Here is a 20,084-nt window from a genome sequence, read left to right as displayed (position 1 = left end):
TATTCATGTGGCATTACTTTGACATGTACAATCTGCTTAAACATTTTCACAGACCACTACACCCCTGCAACAATACTCTCAAATAGGTTTAGGATCAAGGTGTGAACTTCCCCAGATCTTAATTCGAGTGAACATTTGTGGGATGTCCTGGAAAAACAAGTCCAACAAGTCCGCCGAGGCCCCCGTCTTTAAAAGATGTGCTGTCAGTGTGTCTGATACCGCAGTAGCCTCAGAGACCTTGATGGGCTAAAGCTGTTTGTGGAATAAGGGGAGCCTACACAGTATTAGACCAGTGGTTCTAATGTTGTCGCAGTACAGTACTCCTGTCAACACTGGTACGCAATTTTTTTCAATATTCAAATTTCAATATCGTGCATTTGGGAGCAAAAGCTAAGACGTAAATCTCAAGAGGACCACAGTGGACTACCTTACAGCACTAGCATCACGCCATCTGCTTTACAAATGAATATCCAATGAGTATTCCTTTAGATTTAGCGTTTGACTGACAGCCCAGGAAATATTTTGCAATGCATTTTCTGGGGTTGAATGGAATTATGTCCCAGGGCATCGTGTCTGCAGAGACTCAGAAGTGTCTCCCTTACAATGCTTAGAATGATATTGCGGTTTTTGGTTTTGTCTTGCTGACAGAAACTGCAAAACGAAATATCCACCATTCAACTATGGATGGCGTCTTAGTAATTCAATGAATGAATATTGAGGAGACCAGAGGGTTGTTTGAATCGCTTCATGGTAACACTTAAATGGTACTGAAGCTCCAACAGAACCAGCTCGAGTGCTTCATGATATCATATCCTTTCTCTTTACTTTTGTGTTGTTGCAGAAAATCTTCCTTGCTATCTTGTCCTAAGAAAAAAACTAAGAAGGTAGAAGGTCTTTCAGGCTCTAAAAGTGAGGTGACTGTGCGTGTCATTTGTGATGTCTCAAAGTTTTTCGTGCTTCCTGTGTTTTCCAGATTGTAGGTTGTGATCATGAGCTTGGAAGCACTGCGACCGAGGACAACTGTGGAGTCTGCAATGGAGATGGCTCGTCCTGCAGGCTTGTGCGGGGACACTACAAATCCCAGCATTCTTCAGGAAAAAGTAAAGAATTGCTACTCTTTTTTACAATTTTTATTAAATAAAGAAGTAATTGCTGAGCTAAAGAGGTCCTCGAGCAGATTTACTTGTTCGCCACACAGACTATAAACAAGAGTTATAACTAAGCCCAATCAGCAGGGCAGTGTTCCTTTGTCAAATATTTGCATCATTGGCTTTGAGAGGTCAAACGACTATAAATAGAAGAATGCTGCAAAAGCACAGAGCTTGGGATGCCTGCCTCCATGCCTTTAAAATAGCTGCTTTGAAGATGGGAACCATGTCTGTGACCGCTCGCAGTCAGACGCCGTCTTCAGAGTAACTTCTGTTACTGCAACTTCTGGATTTGTTGCAGACCAGCCTAGATTGATTGCAGTATCTTGACAATCTGTCTACGTATATAAACTAGACAGCAGATATTTTCTAAACTTTCTGTCTGAGAGTGACTGCAATCAATTCCAGTCAGACTGCAACTGTTTGGAGACAAGTTGCATCTCACCATGGGACCTCCTCAATCACCTCGAGGCTGAAAGTGTTGCACGTCTGAGCGACTAGCTGGTTGCTGCAACTAATTGCACTATTTTGAAATGAATTGCAACCACCAACTTTTTCTAGTCACAAGAAGGTTGCCATCCTGTTTCTACTCTAGCGTGTCTAAGTCATAAGTCACTCGTTTTTAGCATTTGTGTCATATATTGATGTAGTGATTGGTACTGTTTATTTGTTTTTGTTCAAGCTGAGGACACAGTGGTCACCATCCCTTACAAGAGTCGTCACGTGCGTCTGATCCTGAAAGGCCCGGATCACTTGTGTAAGTCCTGGTAGGTCCAGGGTGCCCTTCCATCCAAAACAGCTGAGCATGATCTCTGTGTTTGGCAGTGCTCTTTCATTTGTCAAATACTACACACTGAACATGAGTTCACCGCACCGCTCTGACTTTTCTGCACGGCGTGTTATGTTTTCAGCATGCTCCGATGCAAAAACAGTGAAACAGACACGGTGGTGACATTTTCATAACAGAAAACAGAAGATCGTACTTGGCAGGCCTTGAAATGAATGTTTCACACTAATAGCAATCTATGATCGATCTTTTACTCTGATTTCCAAAAGATATTACATTTTGGCCTCTCTAATAAAGACTCGTTTTAAAAGTAGCCCAGAGCAGACTAACCAGAAGAGATACGTGTTTCTTCCCTTTGCTCTGGCTCTGACAAGACATAAGGCTTCCAGGGAAATTCACTGATGTCAAAGTCCTGGCATCAAATCCTCACCGGATCAAATGGATAACAAATGTTTCACCTCTGTGCCTGTCCTTTGCTCAGTGGCTAGTTTCCAGATCATCTTCTGAATGGACAGCTTTTTCATTAGATATTTCCCCCCCCCCCCATCCATTTTGCCCTCCGGCATCTTGATTGTAACCATGTGTTGCCTGGTGGTCACCACTTGTTCCCATGTATCTCTGTATTTTTTATTTTCTTTAAGCATCAACACTGAAGTTACACAAGATCCTGTATAGACAGGGATAAAGTGAGGTCAGTGAGGGGAAAGCATGCTGGCTACGTTAGCCTCATCACAGTGACAGAGTGACCACAGCACCCAGTCTGAGCTCTTTGTGTGTCGCTGGGTCTAACTGAAGGGTCTGTGATCAACATTTTAATCACAGCTCCAGAACTTAAGAACTTTACTCATAAAATATTAAAAAAAATTTAAAAATTAAAAGAAAGATTTTGTGGCAGGCAGTGGCCACACCTGTTTGTCTTCTCTTTGCACATATTGAGACTTTAATTGTTTGTTTTTTTACCTTCAGACATGGAGAGTAAGACTCTACAGGGGGTAAGAGATGAACTGGTCTTGGATAGACCCGGGCAGTACTACATAGAGAACACCACCGTGGACTACCAGAAACTTTCAGATAAAGAAGTCCTGAGAATCACTGGCCCACTCGGAGCTGACTTCACAGTCAAAGTAAGCGCTGACATTAATGCACATCTCTTTTTCTTTCAGGCTACAGCAGCCAGTATTTGTCATCATCTTGTTAAAAATTCGAGAAATTTCCGAATTGTCCATCTGTTCTACTTCAGGCTTGACGGGTGTCTTGCCGGGAACCTGAGGAAGGACAGATCTCATATTTTTTCTAAATATTGTTTTGTATTACCAAGGTGAAACATGGTGTGACATATTTGGCTGTCTTTGTGAGAACATTCATTAACATCAATGCATTCCTTACTGTTAAATTTAACCAGCATATTTATACAAGCCCCAGCCTAAACTTTAGCTTCAAAACCCAAGTTTTGACCCTCAAACAGATCTTTGAATCTGCATGAAAAAACGAGGACCCGACACAAATTACTACTAATACAAAATGTCATCACACTCCCAGCCACACGCTTGCTGTAGTTGATTTATATTCGAAGAAGTCGTCAGAAGAAAGCTGCAAACCACAATTGCCCTGTTCTGCAATCAGTAAATCCATCCTTGTAGATGTCCTCTTTGAAAACTTGCCATGATTTTCTGCAGATATGTTTTCTAGAGCAGGCTCTGCATTGGTTTCTTTGATGCAAAATTGTTCCAGTCAGCTCACTGCACTACTTGTTAAATGTTAATGTAAATTTTCTCAGGCACCAAAACCGAATGGTAATTCATCAAGTGGACAAAAGCACCACTGAAAGCAAAAAGAAAAGAAAAGAAAAGAAAAAAAATTCTTGCAGGTTCAAAATAATTTTAGAAATTCCGGGGAGATAAACGGGTCACCTCTCTGACTTTCTTCACAGGAAGTTAAAACCAGCAGCGCCTCAGCAGACCTGCGTGCTTGCAAATCAATCACCCTCATTCCCTTTTTGGTGTCTTTGGTGCAGTTTGAGTCAAAACTGTTGTTTTTGTCATGCAATCTCCTGAAAGTGGTGCGGCCAGTTTTTATTTTTTTCGCATGAACTCCTGGTGAACGTCTCACAGCAGCAAAGTTTAAAGCAGCTTTGATTTCATGTGTTTTAAAGATATTTGAGTGTGAGTCTTTTAAATGTGAAATTCAAACAATTCTTTTTGTGCGATTGTTCACTTTGAGAATGTGTTTGAGCTGTGTGCCATTCATTCACACAGTAGCACAAACATTCAGAGCCTCCGAGCTCCTCACCGCTCCTCTGTGGTGTAAGTGCCGCTTACTGAAACTTGTACTTGATTCACGGTAAAGTCTCAAACTTTGAATAACTCCAAAAAATCTGATTAGAAATGTGTTATTACATAACAGCGCATAAGCCTAGTTAATACAACGAGCAGTGCCGTGCCACAGTGGCTGTGACGTGTTTTTCTGCTTCAGGCCCACATGTGAGCACAAATTCCCAGACTAGGGCAAGTGAGTGGGCGTTAAAGGTTATACAGCCACGAGCCCGCGAAAACTTCCTCCCTCATAAACACAAGTCGGGAAGGGACAATAACGAGGAACTGTCGAGAACGAAATCTGAGAAGCTTTAAATGGATAATTTTCGAATCTGTCACGAGGCGGACAGCCAGCTCATATCACTCTGCTGGAAAAAGGTTTGGACAAATGGAAAATCACATTAAAAAGTTGCCAGACAGTCTTTCCACAGTAAATACATGAATGCGAATGAGCGGTCGTCAAGTCTGATTTATACGTGCTGCTGCTAAAATGTGTCTTTGGGCTTTTTTTCAAAGCAAATGAAATAAAAGGCTAAGAAAACACGGACAGACATGGACGTACTTATTCTATTATTGTGTTCTATTACTCTGTTAAAATAAGGACTGTTCTAATTCTTAATCTGTTAAAACAGCCTTTATTCTTTATTTTATTAAAGCAGAGCTCTAAGAAAATGTTTCCTCTGATCCAGCAGTTTATGAATTATTTTGTCTCTTAAGAGGATTTCATTATAATATTTTAGCTAGTAGCTGTGCAGAAATGTACACTTTAGGTTTCCAAAGGCCAAATTCTTTGAGCATGTTGCGTTTATAGAGCCTTCTCCACATGGAGCCTTGTGTCTTGCAGATAAACATGGGCAATGTCATTGTACAACATGATTACAAAACGAAACATAGGTCAAGTTTCTAAATTATCTTGAGAATAATTCAAGAAAAAAGTCACTTAGGATGTTCATACATGCTAGGAGCCTGAGTAGGGTGAGACACTGGTTAGTCCCATTGTTTTTTTTTTAGTGCTTCCCTTGTTTGGTAATTCCAACACAGTACATAAAGCAAAATTTCTACAGAACGACATCAGTTTCAATGAGAAACGGCAGTTTGTTGTTTCAATAATTAAAGTGAATTAAAGTGAAGTATTGCAGGGTGAATATTATTTTCTTGAGACCAAAGCTTCCAAAGGGAAGCTGTAAACATCTCTATTTCTCTTTTAAAGCTGGACTTTTCACCACACAGAGGGCCATCTGTGTAATTTAGCTCACTACTGGAACCAGCCTCAGTCAGTGATTACAGGAACTGCAGTTTGTTTGGCACTTCCACATTCATTTTTAATCAATAAGGTCTTTTTTTAAATCAGGAAAGTGTTAAGAAAGAAAGCTGGTTTGGTTCCAGTTTATGAATCACTAAAAACTAAGGCTAAATAAATTAATTAATTAATTACAATTCTGTGGACGCAAAGTCCGTTTTAACAAATTGTTTGATTCTTTATAGATTAGCAGCCCTATTAGGTTGTCATGGCTACAACAAAGTTCAAGTAACACCCCAAGAAGCCCAGGATGAGTCTCTCTTTGCCTTTAAAAAAATCTGTTTTTTAATCTGTCTAACGAGAAGGAAAGTGTGAGCCGTGCAGTGTAAATACTGCAGTCACCCGCTACACTGATAGTGATGACAAGAAAAGCTGATTATATCTGAACAATGTTTGTGTAGGTGCAGTTTACGGGTGGTACAGACAGCGTGGTCCAGTACATCTACTACCAGCCCATCATCCACCGCTGGAGAGAGACTGACTTTTTCCCGTGCTCCGTCACATGCGGTGGAGGTAAGCAGCATTTTGAAAATCACAATAGCAGCCTGCAGCATTTTCACTCGACTGATAGCAGGTTTGGTTTAAAAACAGGATCCGTTTAATTCACAGATATTTATTAAAAGCCTAATATTGAATCGTTGTCCTACTAGATCTCTCTTGATGGTCTCTGATATTTGCTGGCCTGCAGGTTACCAGCTAACCTCAGCAGAGTGCTATGATCTACGGAGCGGACGGGTGGTTGTCGACCAGTATTGCCATTACTACCCGGAGAATGTCAAACCCAAACCCAAACTGCAGGAGTGCAACATGGAGCTGTGCCTGGACAGGTTGGAAAGCAGAACTTAAAGAGGAATAAACTGGACTTTTTGTGAAAGCAAATCCTAATTTACTGTTTCTGACTTTTTAGTGACGGCTACAAGGAAATTATGCCATATGACCAATACCACCCCCTGCCTCGGTACATGCCCGACTACCTAGTAACACACAGAGGCACACAATACAAATCCTGACATCTGCTAATAACCGTCAGTCACTTTATGATGTCACCTTTCATGATGTCAGATGGGAGAGCAGCCCCTGGACGGCCTGTTCCACCTCTTGCGGCGGGGGCATCCAGAGTCGCTTGGTATCGTGTGTGGAGGAGGACATGCAGGGGACCATCACTCCCACAGAGGAGTGGAAGTGTCTTTACTCTCCCAAAACAGCTATCCTGCAGCCCTGCAACACATTTGACTGTCCCACCTGGCTGGCACAGGAGTGGTCACCAGTATGTGAACATTTCTACCGTTGAAATTCTTCTGTCATGTAACGTCTTGTATGTGGTGTCTTTATGAGGCTTGTAAACATATGATGTGTTCCCAATGGGCAACATACAAAAACCCAGTGACACCGCAGCCAGTGTGATCCCTCTGAATAAATTTCCTTTCTGAACCATTGCACATTGAAATGATCAAGGCACTGCATCTGGATCAACCTAACCCTCCTGGTCAGCTTAGCTATTTTGCTTTAATTCTTAGAGCTGCTGTTACATTAACCAATCCTACCATAAATGTTCTATATATCTTCCTCCTGGGAAATTTTCGACCTCACCAGTTGAATGGGCTCATATATAGAAATGTAGCGAGCCAGATTTGTGGCCTCCTAAAAACCTGGGATGTTGTTTATCTAGCACATTCTCCCTCTGCCTTTAAAATGCTTGTTTTGGCAGAGGATAGACAAAGTTCGCTCCCGAGCAGAGAGCTGCTGGGATTTTGGAAGGACTCTTTCTGTACCTCCCTTGAGTCAAAGACTTTCTATCAAATATGAGAAAAGCCTATTACTAGGAATTAACGCATGGAAAAATAGGCTGATAGGCTTGCTATCTGTGACTGCATGTCCTGTCATCCCCAGTGCACAGTGACTTGTGGTCAGGGACTGCGCTACAGGGTGGTGTTATGCATCGATCACCGTGGCCTGCACGCCGGAGGCTGCAACCCTACCACCAAACCGCACATCAAAGAGGAGTGCCTGGTGACTGTGCCCTGCTACAAGTCCAAAGGTGGGTGATTTTGCACGTTTTGTCATGTTTTAAATATAGAGTGGCGCTTATGTTCAGCCTCATTTTTGCATCATTTCCTGTAGATACACTACCAGTTGAGGCAAAACCTGTATGGCATAAGCAGGCCATAGAGCTTGAGGAGGAAGTCACAGCCAGTGAGGAACCAACGTGAGTACCAGCACTCAACAACAAAAAGCTAAACTGTCTTTCTGACTCTTAAAGCATTTGAGACCTTCATCACTAAGCCTCTTTGGACCAGTCAGAGGTGCAAGTCCTGTTAAAACCATTGCAGGTGTTTGGGTCTTGCTGCACTTTACTATTCTGGAAAGATGCAACTGCTAAAGCTATACAAGGTAAAGTTTATCACCCGGAAAAGAAGGGGAAAATCTACAGCATTAAATTACTCCTGGTCCTCAAGGTTAAAAAAGCAAAAAGTCAGATCCCAGTTACACAGTTTCAACAACCAGCAGCTTAGGACTAACCTGGAGGTGAAATTGAAGCAGACAGAGCATGGCACTGGCACGTAAAGGCTACAGTATCAAGGTTGTGTTCATGTCAGCAGCAATTTCCATCAACATGGAGTCCAACAGGAGCGTTTACTACAAATCCAATTTCAAACAAGTAGAGACTCTGCGTAAAATGTAAATAAAAACAGAATGCTTTGATTTGCAAATCTCATAAACTGTATTTTATTCACAGTAGAAAATGCATTAAATATTTAAATGGAGAAAACCTACCATGTTATGCAAAAGATTTCCTCATTTTGAATTTGATGTAAGCAATGCATCTGAAAAAAATATTTCCATGTAGCAGACGGGTCTGCCCCGGATCTGGTGTCAAGCTGGCACTGCTGGCTGACTTCTGGCATGGTAAGTGGTATGTCCTCCAGATATGGGCCAGGTCTGGTGTAGATGGCACTGTTTAAGTGATGGCATGCCACATCTGGCCCAATTATGGTTTGGTTTATGTGGCCCAGGCCCATAGAAAACAGGTCTTCCCCGGATCTGGCATCAAGCTGGCACTTCTGACTGACTGGTGTCATGGCAGGGTGTATGTCAACCAGATGTGGGCCAGGTCTGGCAATGATGGCACTATTTATGTTCCTATTTTCCTATTTTAGTTAGAAGACCCAAATGCCATGTTGCAATACTATACTGCTATGGTAGCCAACGTTTCAAATGCAGGTTTGACAGGTTTGTGAGTGTACACTTTATCCAAAACCTGGTGAGGGTTTGCTCATATTTACCACTGGGTGGCTGTGGCTCAGGAGGTAGAACAGGTCACCTACTGATGGGAAGGTTAGTGGTTTGATCCCTGGCTCCTCCAATCTGCATGTCAAGAGTGTGAATTTGTATGCATTCAGTTTAGAGTAGAAAAGCGCTATGTAGGAATCAGTCAGTTCACTGTCTGTTACTTTCGCACTATTGTATATTACATAGGTTTACCAGAGGTAATCCACACATGGGCCAGCACATGACCACCAGTGTGTCTGCAACTGGCCTTGTGCTAGCCCATGTGTGGGCCACCTCTGGCAAACCAGATCTGGGCCACCAAAGGGCTGTCATTCTTTGCGGTATGTGGGCCATGTGTAAGCACATTGTGTGGGCCAGATCTGGGCTATACTGATTTTGCTGTGTGGGTTGGGACAGCTTTTGGAAATGAGCGCTGATAACAAGCCAGATGGTCCTGCTCCTCTTTAGTCTGGTAGAAATGGTGTCCATGTTTTCCAAGGAGAATTTCACATCCAGAGAAGATGTTGGCGCCTGTACATCATGTCCATATGTGGTTTCTTCCTTGCATGATGCAGCGTGTTAACCTGCAAGTGTAGATGGCAGAGTGAACGGTGTTCACACGCAGTGATCTCTGGAAATGTTCCTGAGTCCATGCAGTAATATCTGTGACAGACTCAGGCCTTCTTTTAATGCTGTGCACACTGAGCGATAATCATTTTTTGGACTTGTCTGATGCGCACAGAGATTTCTCCAAATTCTCTGAATCTTTCGATGATATTATGCACTATAGATGATGAGCTATTCAAAGTCTTCACAATTTTACAATTATACCCAGTTATGTTACTGACCTGTTGCCAGTTATTTCATACTAGCTGCCTTGGTCTTAAATAAGCACTATTTGCTCCTTTAACCCTTGCTTTGAGCCAACTCCACTCTGATTGGTTTTCCAGTTTAAACAGAAAGTTTGAACAGGAGGCTTCTCTTATGTATTCCTAAATTAGGGACATCCTCTGTCTTGAGCAGTGTCATGGGGATTATTTGCACACACTCTGACTGACGTCTTTATTTTGAACTTTATTTTGTTTAATAAGATCACCCAAGGAAAAGCACAATAGGTCCACTTAAAGGTACATTTGAGGGTGGTTGAAAGTGTTTCTTGTCACCTGCATGGAACTAATAAAACGTTGTATGGGGCTATTGAAGGGAAGAAGGGAAACTAAAGGTGAAGAGTCAAAACATCTTTCGGAAAGCCTTAAGAATGTACAGTCGCTGGCTACCAGCATTACCTCAGCAAGCTCTCACACGTTCCAGATGTTCTTGTCCCACACATCAGTTAGCTAATAATGGCCGCCTTCTGAAAATGCACAATATTTGGACTCTGCCCAGTGTCTTGCATGACTTGTATTAGCAACCATGTTAGCCAGTTTAAAACATCTGTAACTCTGACTTATCTGTGGAGTGCGAGAAGTGCCAAAACATATGATTTTGCTCAGCTGCAAAAAATTAAAAAAAAGCATGTCTGTCCTCAAAAAGCACATAAATATCTGTGTATAATATGCCGTCATTCACAAGCCAACAACAATATCTGCCCACCATATGGGGCCAGGTTACAGATGTGAGAGGAAAGAGAATGAAATTCCTGTGCTAGACTTATTGCACCTCCGTTGCCTGCGCCGAAACCCACCGCTGCGCGGCTGCTTGAAAAATTAAACCCATATATGTTCTCCAATCAAGCCAAAACATTTTTTCACCGTGAGTAAATAAAATATTTCCACTGATGGATATTTAATTGATACGATTAACATGGGGCTTTGGCAGATGTGACAAAAATGTGTTGTTTCCCCCCATGAATGAAATCGGGATCGTTTTTGAACTGACAGATGTACTTTAACGGCGCATGAAGATAAACATTTCTGTGGGTTCGCTCGTTGACTTTGTCGTTCCTGTTCCAAAGTCTAACTGCCGGTGATTCATTTGTTTGCCCGTAACACAATGAGTCCTTGAGCTCTTGTACAGAGCCAGCTTTGCCTTAATCATGAGCTCTTTATTGAGGCGTCTTATAAAACAGCAGGGTCCTCTTGTGTTGCGGTCAGACTGTTAAACCAAGGAAGAATGCGGCACAGTGGTGAAGGCTGCCATGCAAAATATGCTTTGCTACCATTATGAGCTTATTAAGGAAAGATAAAGATAGTTTGTCAGGTTCACAAACGCTGTTAGGAAGCAGTGCTTATACTTGCACATTATGTACTTTACCGATTTAAACCGTTTTGTTTTCACCTCAAAAGATTTGTAGTGCTCACTTAGGTAGTTCACTCGTTTCTTTTCATTGCTAAGTGATTGCAGAGGAATTTGACTGCATGTTCTTCCTTCTGATTGGCTCCCTGCCATAAGCAGAAGGTTTTAACAGCAGGTGGGCGTGGCTTCTGTCCTCCCACACAGATCCTATTGAAGAGATCCCTTCTCTCTGACATTGTAAATGGTACATCATTCCTATCTAACTTTCTTATTCCACTGAATGCATCTGAGAGCCTGGGATTCGGGATCTTGCCCAAGGCTACTTAGTTGACACTTTAGCACTGCAAACATGTCCTTTTGTGCAATAAAAATAAACATCCTTAATAATTGTGGGCAATCCCACTGTTTTCCACATAAACTGAAATCAGCTGATCGGCATGTTTAATGTGTTTTTCTTTCTGTCTGTCTGCCCGTCGTGCAGATAATTGAAGTAACAGTAACCTGATTACTGAAGTAATTACAGTGGCGTGGTACATTACTCAGTTTAACGTCTAGCACTCGCAACAGGGAAGCACTGAAATAAAGTCATACACTCGCTTTGTGTCTTCTTGTGTTCAGGTTTAGGAAATGGAAGTCGTTAATCTAGGGGGGAAATGTAGCTATTTTATAAGACTAATAGCTTTGCCACTACCTATCTGCTACATGAAAAACTGCATCTTGATTCAGACACACACACACACATCTGCTCATGACTGTGCAGAGCTGATGGTTCTGATGGATGTAGTTTTGTTTTTTTACTTTCACATATGTCTCAAATGACCATCCTTATCAGCTACTCATTCGATCAATGACAGCTGTGATTTAGAAACACAGTTCAACCTGTGCCTCTGGTCTTAAAAACTTTCGCATGTACTCAACACCTCCAATATGACATATGTGCAAGTCCTTTAAAGTCTGTCTGCCAAAAAGGAACCAGAAGTGTTGAGCTCAGACCTAAACAGGACAGCTGCTCTGTGTTGTAAACATCAGGCTATTGTCCAAAAGCTACAGTCCACACTGTAAGTATTTGGACAGCTGGACATGTGTTTTGTTGTTAAGGCTCTGCGCTCCAAATGATTGATACCACGCGAAAGGGCCAAGACTCAGTTTTAATTTGAGTATTTTCCTATCAACTGTAAAGAAACTTGTGGTGAAAAATACCCATAAATTATCTGATATATATTATTTTATTTCCTTTGTTTGAGGCACTGCAAAGGGTAAAAGTGAGAGGCTGTCCCCTCAGACGGACACTCTCTGCTGTCAGCTTAGCGGTGCATCTGTCACAGAACTGAGCACTTGCTTACTGGTAATATAAGATGTTAATAGGAAGGCCTCGTTTATTTGCTCTCAGGTGCACGTTGTGGGACAGACGCTGTCTTTGTATGTCCATATATCAATAAGTGAGTATCCAGAGTTTTCACAAGGACATAATGAGCACAAGAACCACTTTGAATGATCTCCTAAATCACTTGATTTAATCTCACTGAGTCATATAGAGCTTCTGTTCAAGCATTTCTGTGTGCATTTTCAGCAAAGTTATAGAATCAGTTCAATCTGAAGAGGGCTTTCAAACTCCTTTCTGTATCACACTTTCTGATCTTTTACCCTCTCTGATTTCTGTTGAAGGAGTGATAGTTCAGTCTCTGGGCCTTTCAGGTTTTCTTCCCCTCATCCATTTTTTAAGATGAGGAAGGATGCACATGAAAGCTGTTTATCCAAGAATAGCTGATCGTAATGTTTCACAGCTGTGCAATTAATCACGCTGCACTGACTGTATTTCATAAATGCTTAATGAGTTTAAGAACCCAGCCACTAATGAATACAATGTGTTTACAGAGAAAACTAAAAAAGACAGCAAAAACAAAAACAAAAAAAATAAATCGACTGTGATTTGCTATCAAACAGTCCAGGTTTGGTTTGGAAACAGTCCTTATCAAAATTTTCATACTTTTCCACTTGAGTCATCTGTTGCTTGCTCTCCTCTCCAGCTTTATCCCCGGTCCCTGGCAGCCCTGCAGCAGGACATGTGGTGCTGGGACCCAGCATCGGACGGTCAAGTGCCAAGTGCTGCTGTCTTTCTCCCAGACAATCGTGGACGTGCCAGATGATGAATGCGAGGGGGTCAAACCTGCTACCAGCCAGCCTTGCTACAGCAGTCCCTGCTCTGTAGATTTGGGTGAAGCAGGAGAAAGTGAAGAAGTGGAAGAGGTGGAGGAAGAGGAGGAGAAGGGCAGGACACTGCAAAGAGAGGAACTGCACGACTGGGAGTACGAGGGCTTTACTGAGTGCTCAGAGAGTTGTGGGGGAGGTATGATCTTTATTGATCTCTCTGACATGGGAAAGTAAAGAGAGAGAAGTTGAAAGAGTAGATTTGGGGAGTTGAAAAGTTAACTCGTGTCTGCAGCTATGCTGACACCCTCCCAGTGACAATAAAAATATGCTGGCGCTTAGCAGGTGTAACATTTACCACATCTCCAGTCTTAGGTCAGCATGTTAGCATGTCTGCGATCACTGTTTTCTGCAATCCTTCTGATGCTGTTTCCCTTTAAAACCAAAAATATTAGCCTTATCGTGGCCCTAGAAGAAAAACTCAGGAGATCTCACAAGTCAGCTCTGCATCCTGTGGGGGACCATGTGCAGATTTCATAGCAATCCATCTCAAAACATTTTCTAATATGCTTCACAAAAATATGTAAAATTTACTTCCAACTGAATCAGGGACAAATATGCTCACATTTAATTTTTTTTTCTTCTACTTTTGGCTGATATCGCTGTAGAAATACGCCTACGCATTTTGGCACAGTCTTCATCAGGTACAAAAGTTCAAATGCTCTGAAGACTGCGTGCTGAATCGTGTCAGTTTATTTCTGCTGTGACGCGAGACCCACTGAAAAGTTTATTGCGAGTATTTCTGTCCTTTATCTGTGTTTGAGATGTGCTGCGTTTTTGCATCTCTTTAAATATACTTCTTGGATTTTCAGTTTAGCTCTCTACTGAAGCTTTCACTGTTTACGCATCCTTTTATTTTCACTCTGGTGGATCCAGAGACAGTGCCAACCCTGGAGCTGTACACCTGTGGTGGCTCCAACGCGCAGAGCAGATTTGTAGATTATGCTGCAAGTAAATACATCAGCAGCAGACAAGTGCTGTTATGTAGCTTGATTTGACAGTAAGTCTTGAAGACCAAGTCAACTCCGTGAGTGCCACTAAGTACGTCCCAGCTGAATCATTAAAACAAATGTGATGTGCTCCAGCCTTAAACTATTGTCACTGGATGTCTGACGCCAGTAAATGCCTCGAGCAGATGCAAATCATATCATATTAAATGATAGCGGATGGCATAGAGGTCATACGTCGCCAGTGCTCAAGGCACTGGGAAAATGCTTTGCCAGACAGAGACCGCTTTCTTAAATATCCTGCCAACATGCATTGAGGCCCACTTTAATCTTCCTACCTACACATGCAAGCATGCGTGCCTGCCTCATGTGCGTTTGCCTTAATCTCTGCGTGTGTGCGTTTGTAACTTAATTTCTGCACACGGGTGTGGGCTTTTGTCAGTGTCTGCGTATGCGCTCATCCAAACTCAACAAACTCCCATTCGGGGATGATTACACTCCGGTATCAGATGTCCGATGCACACCCTGAGGGCTGTGCTCCTGTGGACCATCACACTGCTATGGTGTTTGAAGTTCCTGCTTCGCTGTTATTGTCCCCAACATTAGAAGCAGACTCAGGGAGTTATGTTACATTACTTTTAATATGACTTTGCATGAAAACTCTGAGAGTGCATCCACAAGTTGAGGCAACCAAAGTGTTTTAATGTATTTTGGACCCTAAAATCTTCCTTTTTAATTACAGCGTCTGCAAAAAAGCAAGCATGACATTGCTGTGTTCTCTAACCGCAGGTGCGCAGGAGGCTGTGGTTATCTGCCTGAACAAGCAGACCAGAGAAGCAGCAGACCAAAGCCAGTGTGTGAGCTCTCGCCGACCCCCACGACTCCTCCAGGACTGCAAAACTCAGCCCTGCCCACCCAGGTACAATAAAAACCCCTAACTCAGACCTCATTATCGTCATCATTATTATTTAAACATGTTTCAAACGGTTTGTGCATGAAAATTAAAAAGGATTTGATTAATGGATGTAGTAAAAATAGGGAGGAAATGCATTTTTGGGGGATGGAAAAAAACGTTTGGCTACGTTTAAGAGAAAAATATTAATTAAAGTCAGGAAAAAAATATGGCTGTGCTTTCTCTTAGCTTGCCAAGAGTGCATCCATCCAAAAATGTGCAATATTCAGTACAAAAGTGGAACGCTGATGTACCACTTTTTCAGAGCCTAGATAAATTCTTAGCTGAATCGGTTAAGTTTGACGGTTCGTTCAAAAGCTTCTAATCCGCCTCTCGGTTCAAACCAACTGGGGCAATTAAATCTCTGTTAAGGCTGCTCGAGTCCAAGAGATACTAAAGCAGAACGACAGAGATGGATGGTTGTATCTCTGCAAGCAGCAAATTAAACCTTGTGGAATCTGACAGTGATTAGCTTTACCTGCGAGGTTCAGTTGTCCTTGGAAAGGGAAATCTAGGAGGCTTCAGCTGTTTTTCTAAGTGATTTCTTTTGGCAAGCTCTTTTTACAACTAGGAATGGCCTTCAGTGATTGCATGTCATATTGACAAATTTGCCACATTACCAGAGGGGTTAACAATGTAGGGTTTATCCTGAGGGGATGCTATTGAAAAGCCTGTGGGTGGGTAAGTAATGTTATGCAGTCAAGCATGACTTATGTTAATACATGTAATGGCAGTCTTCCCGTTTCCCTCTCCAGGTCAAAATGTAGGTCCAGAGAAAAAAAAAGGGAATCATTGAAGTAACTGTGATCATCCTCTGGGGAGCGTTCAGTGCTTGCTACATTTCAAGCTCAAATTATTTTTGATATTACAGGTTTAAGCTGTGCTGTTAATGTTTAAGTCAAAATGTAGCTTCTTTTTTTTTTTTTTGTTCAATTCAACATACGAGCAGTTTATAAACAGTGTTATTTCACATTTCAAATTGCAAATCATAAGTATTTTTTTTGTGAACCTACCAGATTGATGCACGTCCAGATTAAACACCTAAAAGGTCAAACAGCAAAACTGCATGTTGTTTAACATGAGCAAACTGTGGCTAAATGGTGAGTGGACTTTGTGGTTGGCCACACGTTTCAGGTTAACACCGTGCACATTGTCAGTGTTCTACCCCTCACACTCTTGTCAGAAAACCCAGAGGCTTGCAGCCTGCCCTTGCCTGTTTTTCCAGGCTTTGAGTCTTGTTTTTAGGCACAACAAATGCAGTATTGGGCTTGTTTCCTTTGGCCCTTTTCTCCCTCCCTGAGGCCTCCTCACCATCCCATATTAAGCTACACTCTTTGGATAGTGTTCCCCCTGAAAGGAAAACAGCCATAGGATTTAGCTTTGAGTATAGCAGCCGTCCATGAGCAAGCTTCATTCCCAATTCTTCTCAGAGCCTTAAATAAATATGAGTAGTTTTGAAATATCACCCAATCTGTCGAGCAGAAAATGAAATTGCTGCCATCTCATTTCAAGCCAAAACTTTAAAGGCATGGCAACCACTTGGACACTGGCCACAATTTGGAATAAACCTGCCAAAGTAACTTTGATGCTGGATTAAACCCAGTTTAAAATTTTGTTGGGCAGCAACATGAATATTAATTCCAGTAGTTCATTGGAAAAATACAAATGAAAAAGTAATGCAATAGGGATTTCTTGAATATCGTGAAGCTCGGTGTGGGATTTTATGTTTCATGTCTTTTTCACTTGTATTCACCTTCATGATTTTACATATTCATAAGACTGCAAAGGTGTTCTCTCACTGGATCAAGAGATATATGTACAGTACTATTTACAGTGCTATGAAGTATAGATAAGATACGATAAGATACCTTTATTAGTCCCACGAGTGGGAAATTTCATGTGTGCAGTGTACTGTAGATTTGCCATAATGAGCACAATAAACATTGTTCTAACAGGTGGGAAACTGGAGAGTGGAGCTCCTGCTCAGCTACATGTGGGGTAGGTCTGATGATTCGCACTGTGGGGTGCACACACCGGCCCTCTCGTGACAGCAATCACACTTTCGTTTTGAGGGACGAAGACTGTCAGAACCCCAAGCCCAGTCCTCTCCAAGCCTGCAACCGCTTTGACTGCCCTCCTATGTGGGACACGCATGACTGGGGACAGGTAAAGGACATCATCTAAAAAGTTTACCACTGCAAGTGTTTGACGATTGGGAATCAAGCGCATGTGACTGATTTAATCTCTGCGTGTTTTTGCACCCAGTGCTCCCAAAGTTGCGGTGGTGGGGTTCAGAGGAGGCAGGTACTATGCAAGCAACGGTTGGCTGATGGCAGCATTCTGGAGCTACCTGACACGTTTTGCCCTACTAAGAGTCCTACAAGCCAGCAGCCCTGTGGTGAGCAGGAATGCCCACCTGAGTGGGTCACAACTAGCTGGTCCCAGGTAGCCTACCTTTCAGCCAGAAATCATTCTGCCATATTGCTGTTGTTCAAATGGACATGTTAAAACTGGTACTTTGCAGGTTTTGTTTATTTTAATACATTTCTCTTGTTTTTCCAGTGTTCAGTGACATGTGGAAATGGTATTCAGACCCTCCAAGCTGTTTGCAGGAAGAAAGAGGTGAATGGAAGGTATTTGACAGCAGACCCTAAGAACTGTTCCCTGCTGGCTCGTCTCAACAGAATCCGACCATGCTTCTTCAAGCCCTGTGAAAGTAAGATACTCTTTATTTGGCTGTGTTTATGTAAGTTATACTGCATAGAACCAAAAGAAAAGGGAGTTAGCTCCCTTTTCTTTTGGTTCCTTAAATGCAAAGTTTTGTATATCCCAAAGTACAGATATTTGAGCCAACAATCAAGCATTAACCTGTCCTCTTAATTACAGACTCTGTCAAGCCTGATGCCACCATACTGGCTCAGAGAAAAGTTTATATCCAGTGGCGTAAAGGCAAAAAGGTTCACCTGGGCATTGGTGGTTATGCGTACATCCTGCCTTGGACAACTGTGGTCCTTCGCTGCCCAACCCGCCACTTCCGTAAGGGCCAAATCCACTGGTTGAAGGAAGGGAAGCCCATGGTCAACCTACCACACCTCTCCATAACGTCACTAGGATATGTGAAGATCCATCAGGTTCGTGCATCTGATGCTGGGATATATACATGTGTCGCAGGTGAGGCACAAGAACATTTAGTCTTACAGATCATTGGCAGCAAGCAAAAGCTGTCTGTAGCAGAGTCAATGCTCAGACGACAAAAGGTTGGGCGACCGGATGCAATCTCAGCTCAAGAAAGATTTCAGGAGCTTCACAGCTCCCTCAACCGATATGATGCAATTATTGAGCGTTTGCTTAATCATAAAGAATCCATTCGAGATGAAAAATACATCGCTGACAAATCACCTGCGAGTGAAAAGAACAGTTCTACCCTGGAGGATGAAGGGTCAGAAATTTACATCCCAGAGGTCCTCGTTGCCGACACACGCAGGCTAGAGGAGATCATGAAAAACTTTGCCGAAGACCTTGGAGGACTACGGGAGGAACAACTTATCGCACAACTGCTTAGTGAGCTCACTGTGGCACAGGGTGAAACGAATGAGTCGACTCTTCACCCTCCAGAAAGTGCTGAATCTTCCACGCAAGAGCCACTCCATTATAAACCAAACATTAAAGCCCACACAGCCAGACCAAGAAACCCACTGATAATTCAACGTTCGAAAAAGATTGGAGAGGGGCCACAATCTGAAATGATAGTTTATGTGGGAATGCCAGTTTTCCTGCAGAAACCAGTTGTTAGTTTAGTGTTGAAGTGTGAAGCAGTAGGAAATCCTGACCCATCTGTGACATGGACAAAGAATGGGAAAGAGTTGCGCTACAGTAGCAGGTAAGAACTAACCTTGAAGTAAGGACTTTTTGTGAAAATTACATGGCTCCCTGTGGCTTTTTTATGATTATATCAAAGACCTGGATAAGGCTTCATAGATAGCTTGTCTTTGTGTTGGCAGAGTAGGCCTGTTGCCTACAGGATCACTGAGGATCCAGTACCCAAGCAAAGGGGATGAGGGTTTGTACACCTGCACTGCCAGAAACCGTTTTGGAAGGACATCTCTTTCGTCTTCGGTGCAAATTACTGGTAAGGTTTATAGATCCGTAGGTTTCAATGGTTTATACAGAAGCTCCACCTTCTTGTGGTTCAAGCTTCTGCCTTGAGATGTTTTGAAAGTGGCCTTGAAGCGAGTAGAAGGCAGCTAAGGTTCTCAGTCACACAGGCTTAGAGACTGGTCATCAGATATCCGACAACCATCAGTTGCCTGGAAAAAATATGAATTCTCTGACCGGTTGCTAGGTGATGTTGAGTTAAATTCAAAGCAGGCACTGGACCAAAAACATCTTTGGGATTTCTTTGATCGCAGATTGTCACGATTGCCCATAGTTTGCATTAAACATGCTGAACACCAGCAAACTGCTCTCCAAGCAGTAGTGAAACTGTGAAAAGTGTGATGCACACAAGAACTGGAGAACATTCAAAGTGAATTGGACCTTCCCATTAAAACCAACACATTTAAGAAGATGGGACTTTTGCTTTCAAGGTGAATGGTCTCCATTTCCGGTCTATATTGTTCTTTTCACACATTGACCATGGCTTGGAGAGTAGCTTGCTAGTGCTTGCAAACAGGTCCTCATCTTCCATGCAAAATATGGGCGACTGTGGCAACCTCTTTGCAACCTAAGAAATCGCAGCTCCGTATACCATTTTGCGACCAATTGCCTGCTAGTGACTGCATCTGCGTAACTTTGTGCTGAACATTGGGGGGTGTCAAGATCTCTGTCTAAATAAATAAATAAATCTGGGTAAATTCCCAGATGATTAAACATGCAACTATTTTGCTGGTAATACTTGAAATGAGTAAAGAAAATCAACAGCCTAT

The 20,084-nt window shown here is 42.4% G+C and overlaps 1 protein-coding gene across 2 annotated transcripts in view; it reads left to right on the top strand.

The window, feature by feature from the left end:
* LOC102303242 (ADAMTS-like protein 1) overlaps positions 1–20,039 on the top strand; it is a 96,648-nt gene extending 76,609 nt beyond the window's left edge. Inside the window, exons 6-21 of one of the 2 annotated variants that reach the window (XM_005927695.3) lie at positions 974–1,100; positions 1,831–1,905; positions 2,902–3,059; positions 5,949–6,060; positions 6,236–6,374; positions 6,455–6,505; positions 6,610–6,814; positions 7,438–7,585; positions 7,669–7,753; positions 13,080–13,399; positions 14,997–15,126; positions 17,115–17,325; positions 17,425–17,604; positions 17,722–17,875; positions 18,046–19,039; positions 19,161–20,039. In XM_005927695.3, coding sequence (XP_005927757.2) covers positions 974–1,100; positions 1,831–1,905; positions 2,902–3,059; positions 5,949–6,060; positions 6,236–6,374; positions 6,455–6,505; positions 6,610–6,814; positions 7,438–7,585; positions 7,669–7,753; positions 13,080–13,399; positions 14,997–15,126; positions 17,115–17,325; positions 17,425–17,604; positions 17,722–17,875; positions 18,046–19,039; positions 19,161–19,365 — 3,294 coding nt within the window. In that variant the 3' untranslated portion in view covers positions 19,366–20,039. Of the gene's footprint in view, positions 1–973; positions 1,101–1,830; positions 1,906–2,901; positions 3,060–5,948; positions 6,061–6,235; positions 6,375–6,454; positions 6,506–6,609; positions 6,815–7,437; positions 7,586–7,668; positions 8,494–13,079; positions 13,400–14,996; positions 15,127–17,114; positions 17,326–17,424; positions 17,605–17,721; positions 17,876–18,045; positions 19,040–19,160 lie in introns of those variants that run through there. The other variant, XM_005927698.3, reaches the window with a different exon arrangement.
* Positions 20,040–20,084: the final 45 nt, after the last annotated feature.

Source organism: Haplochromis burtoni, unplaced genomic scaffold (assembly GCF_018398535.1).
Source record: "Haplochromis burtoni strain Fernald_Lab_line unplaced genomic scaffold, NCSU_Asbu1 Contig_102, whole genome shotgun sequence".
NCBI lineage: Eukaryota > Metazoa > Chordata > Actinopteri > Cichliformes > Cichlidae > Haplochromis > Haplochromis burtoni.
The sequence above is the reverse complement of the archived record's forward strand: the minus strand, read 5'-3'. Positions and strand labels throughout refer to the sequence as shown.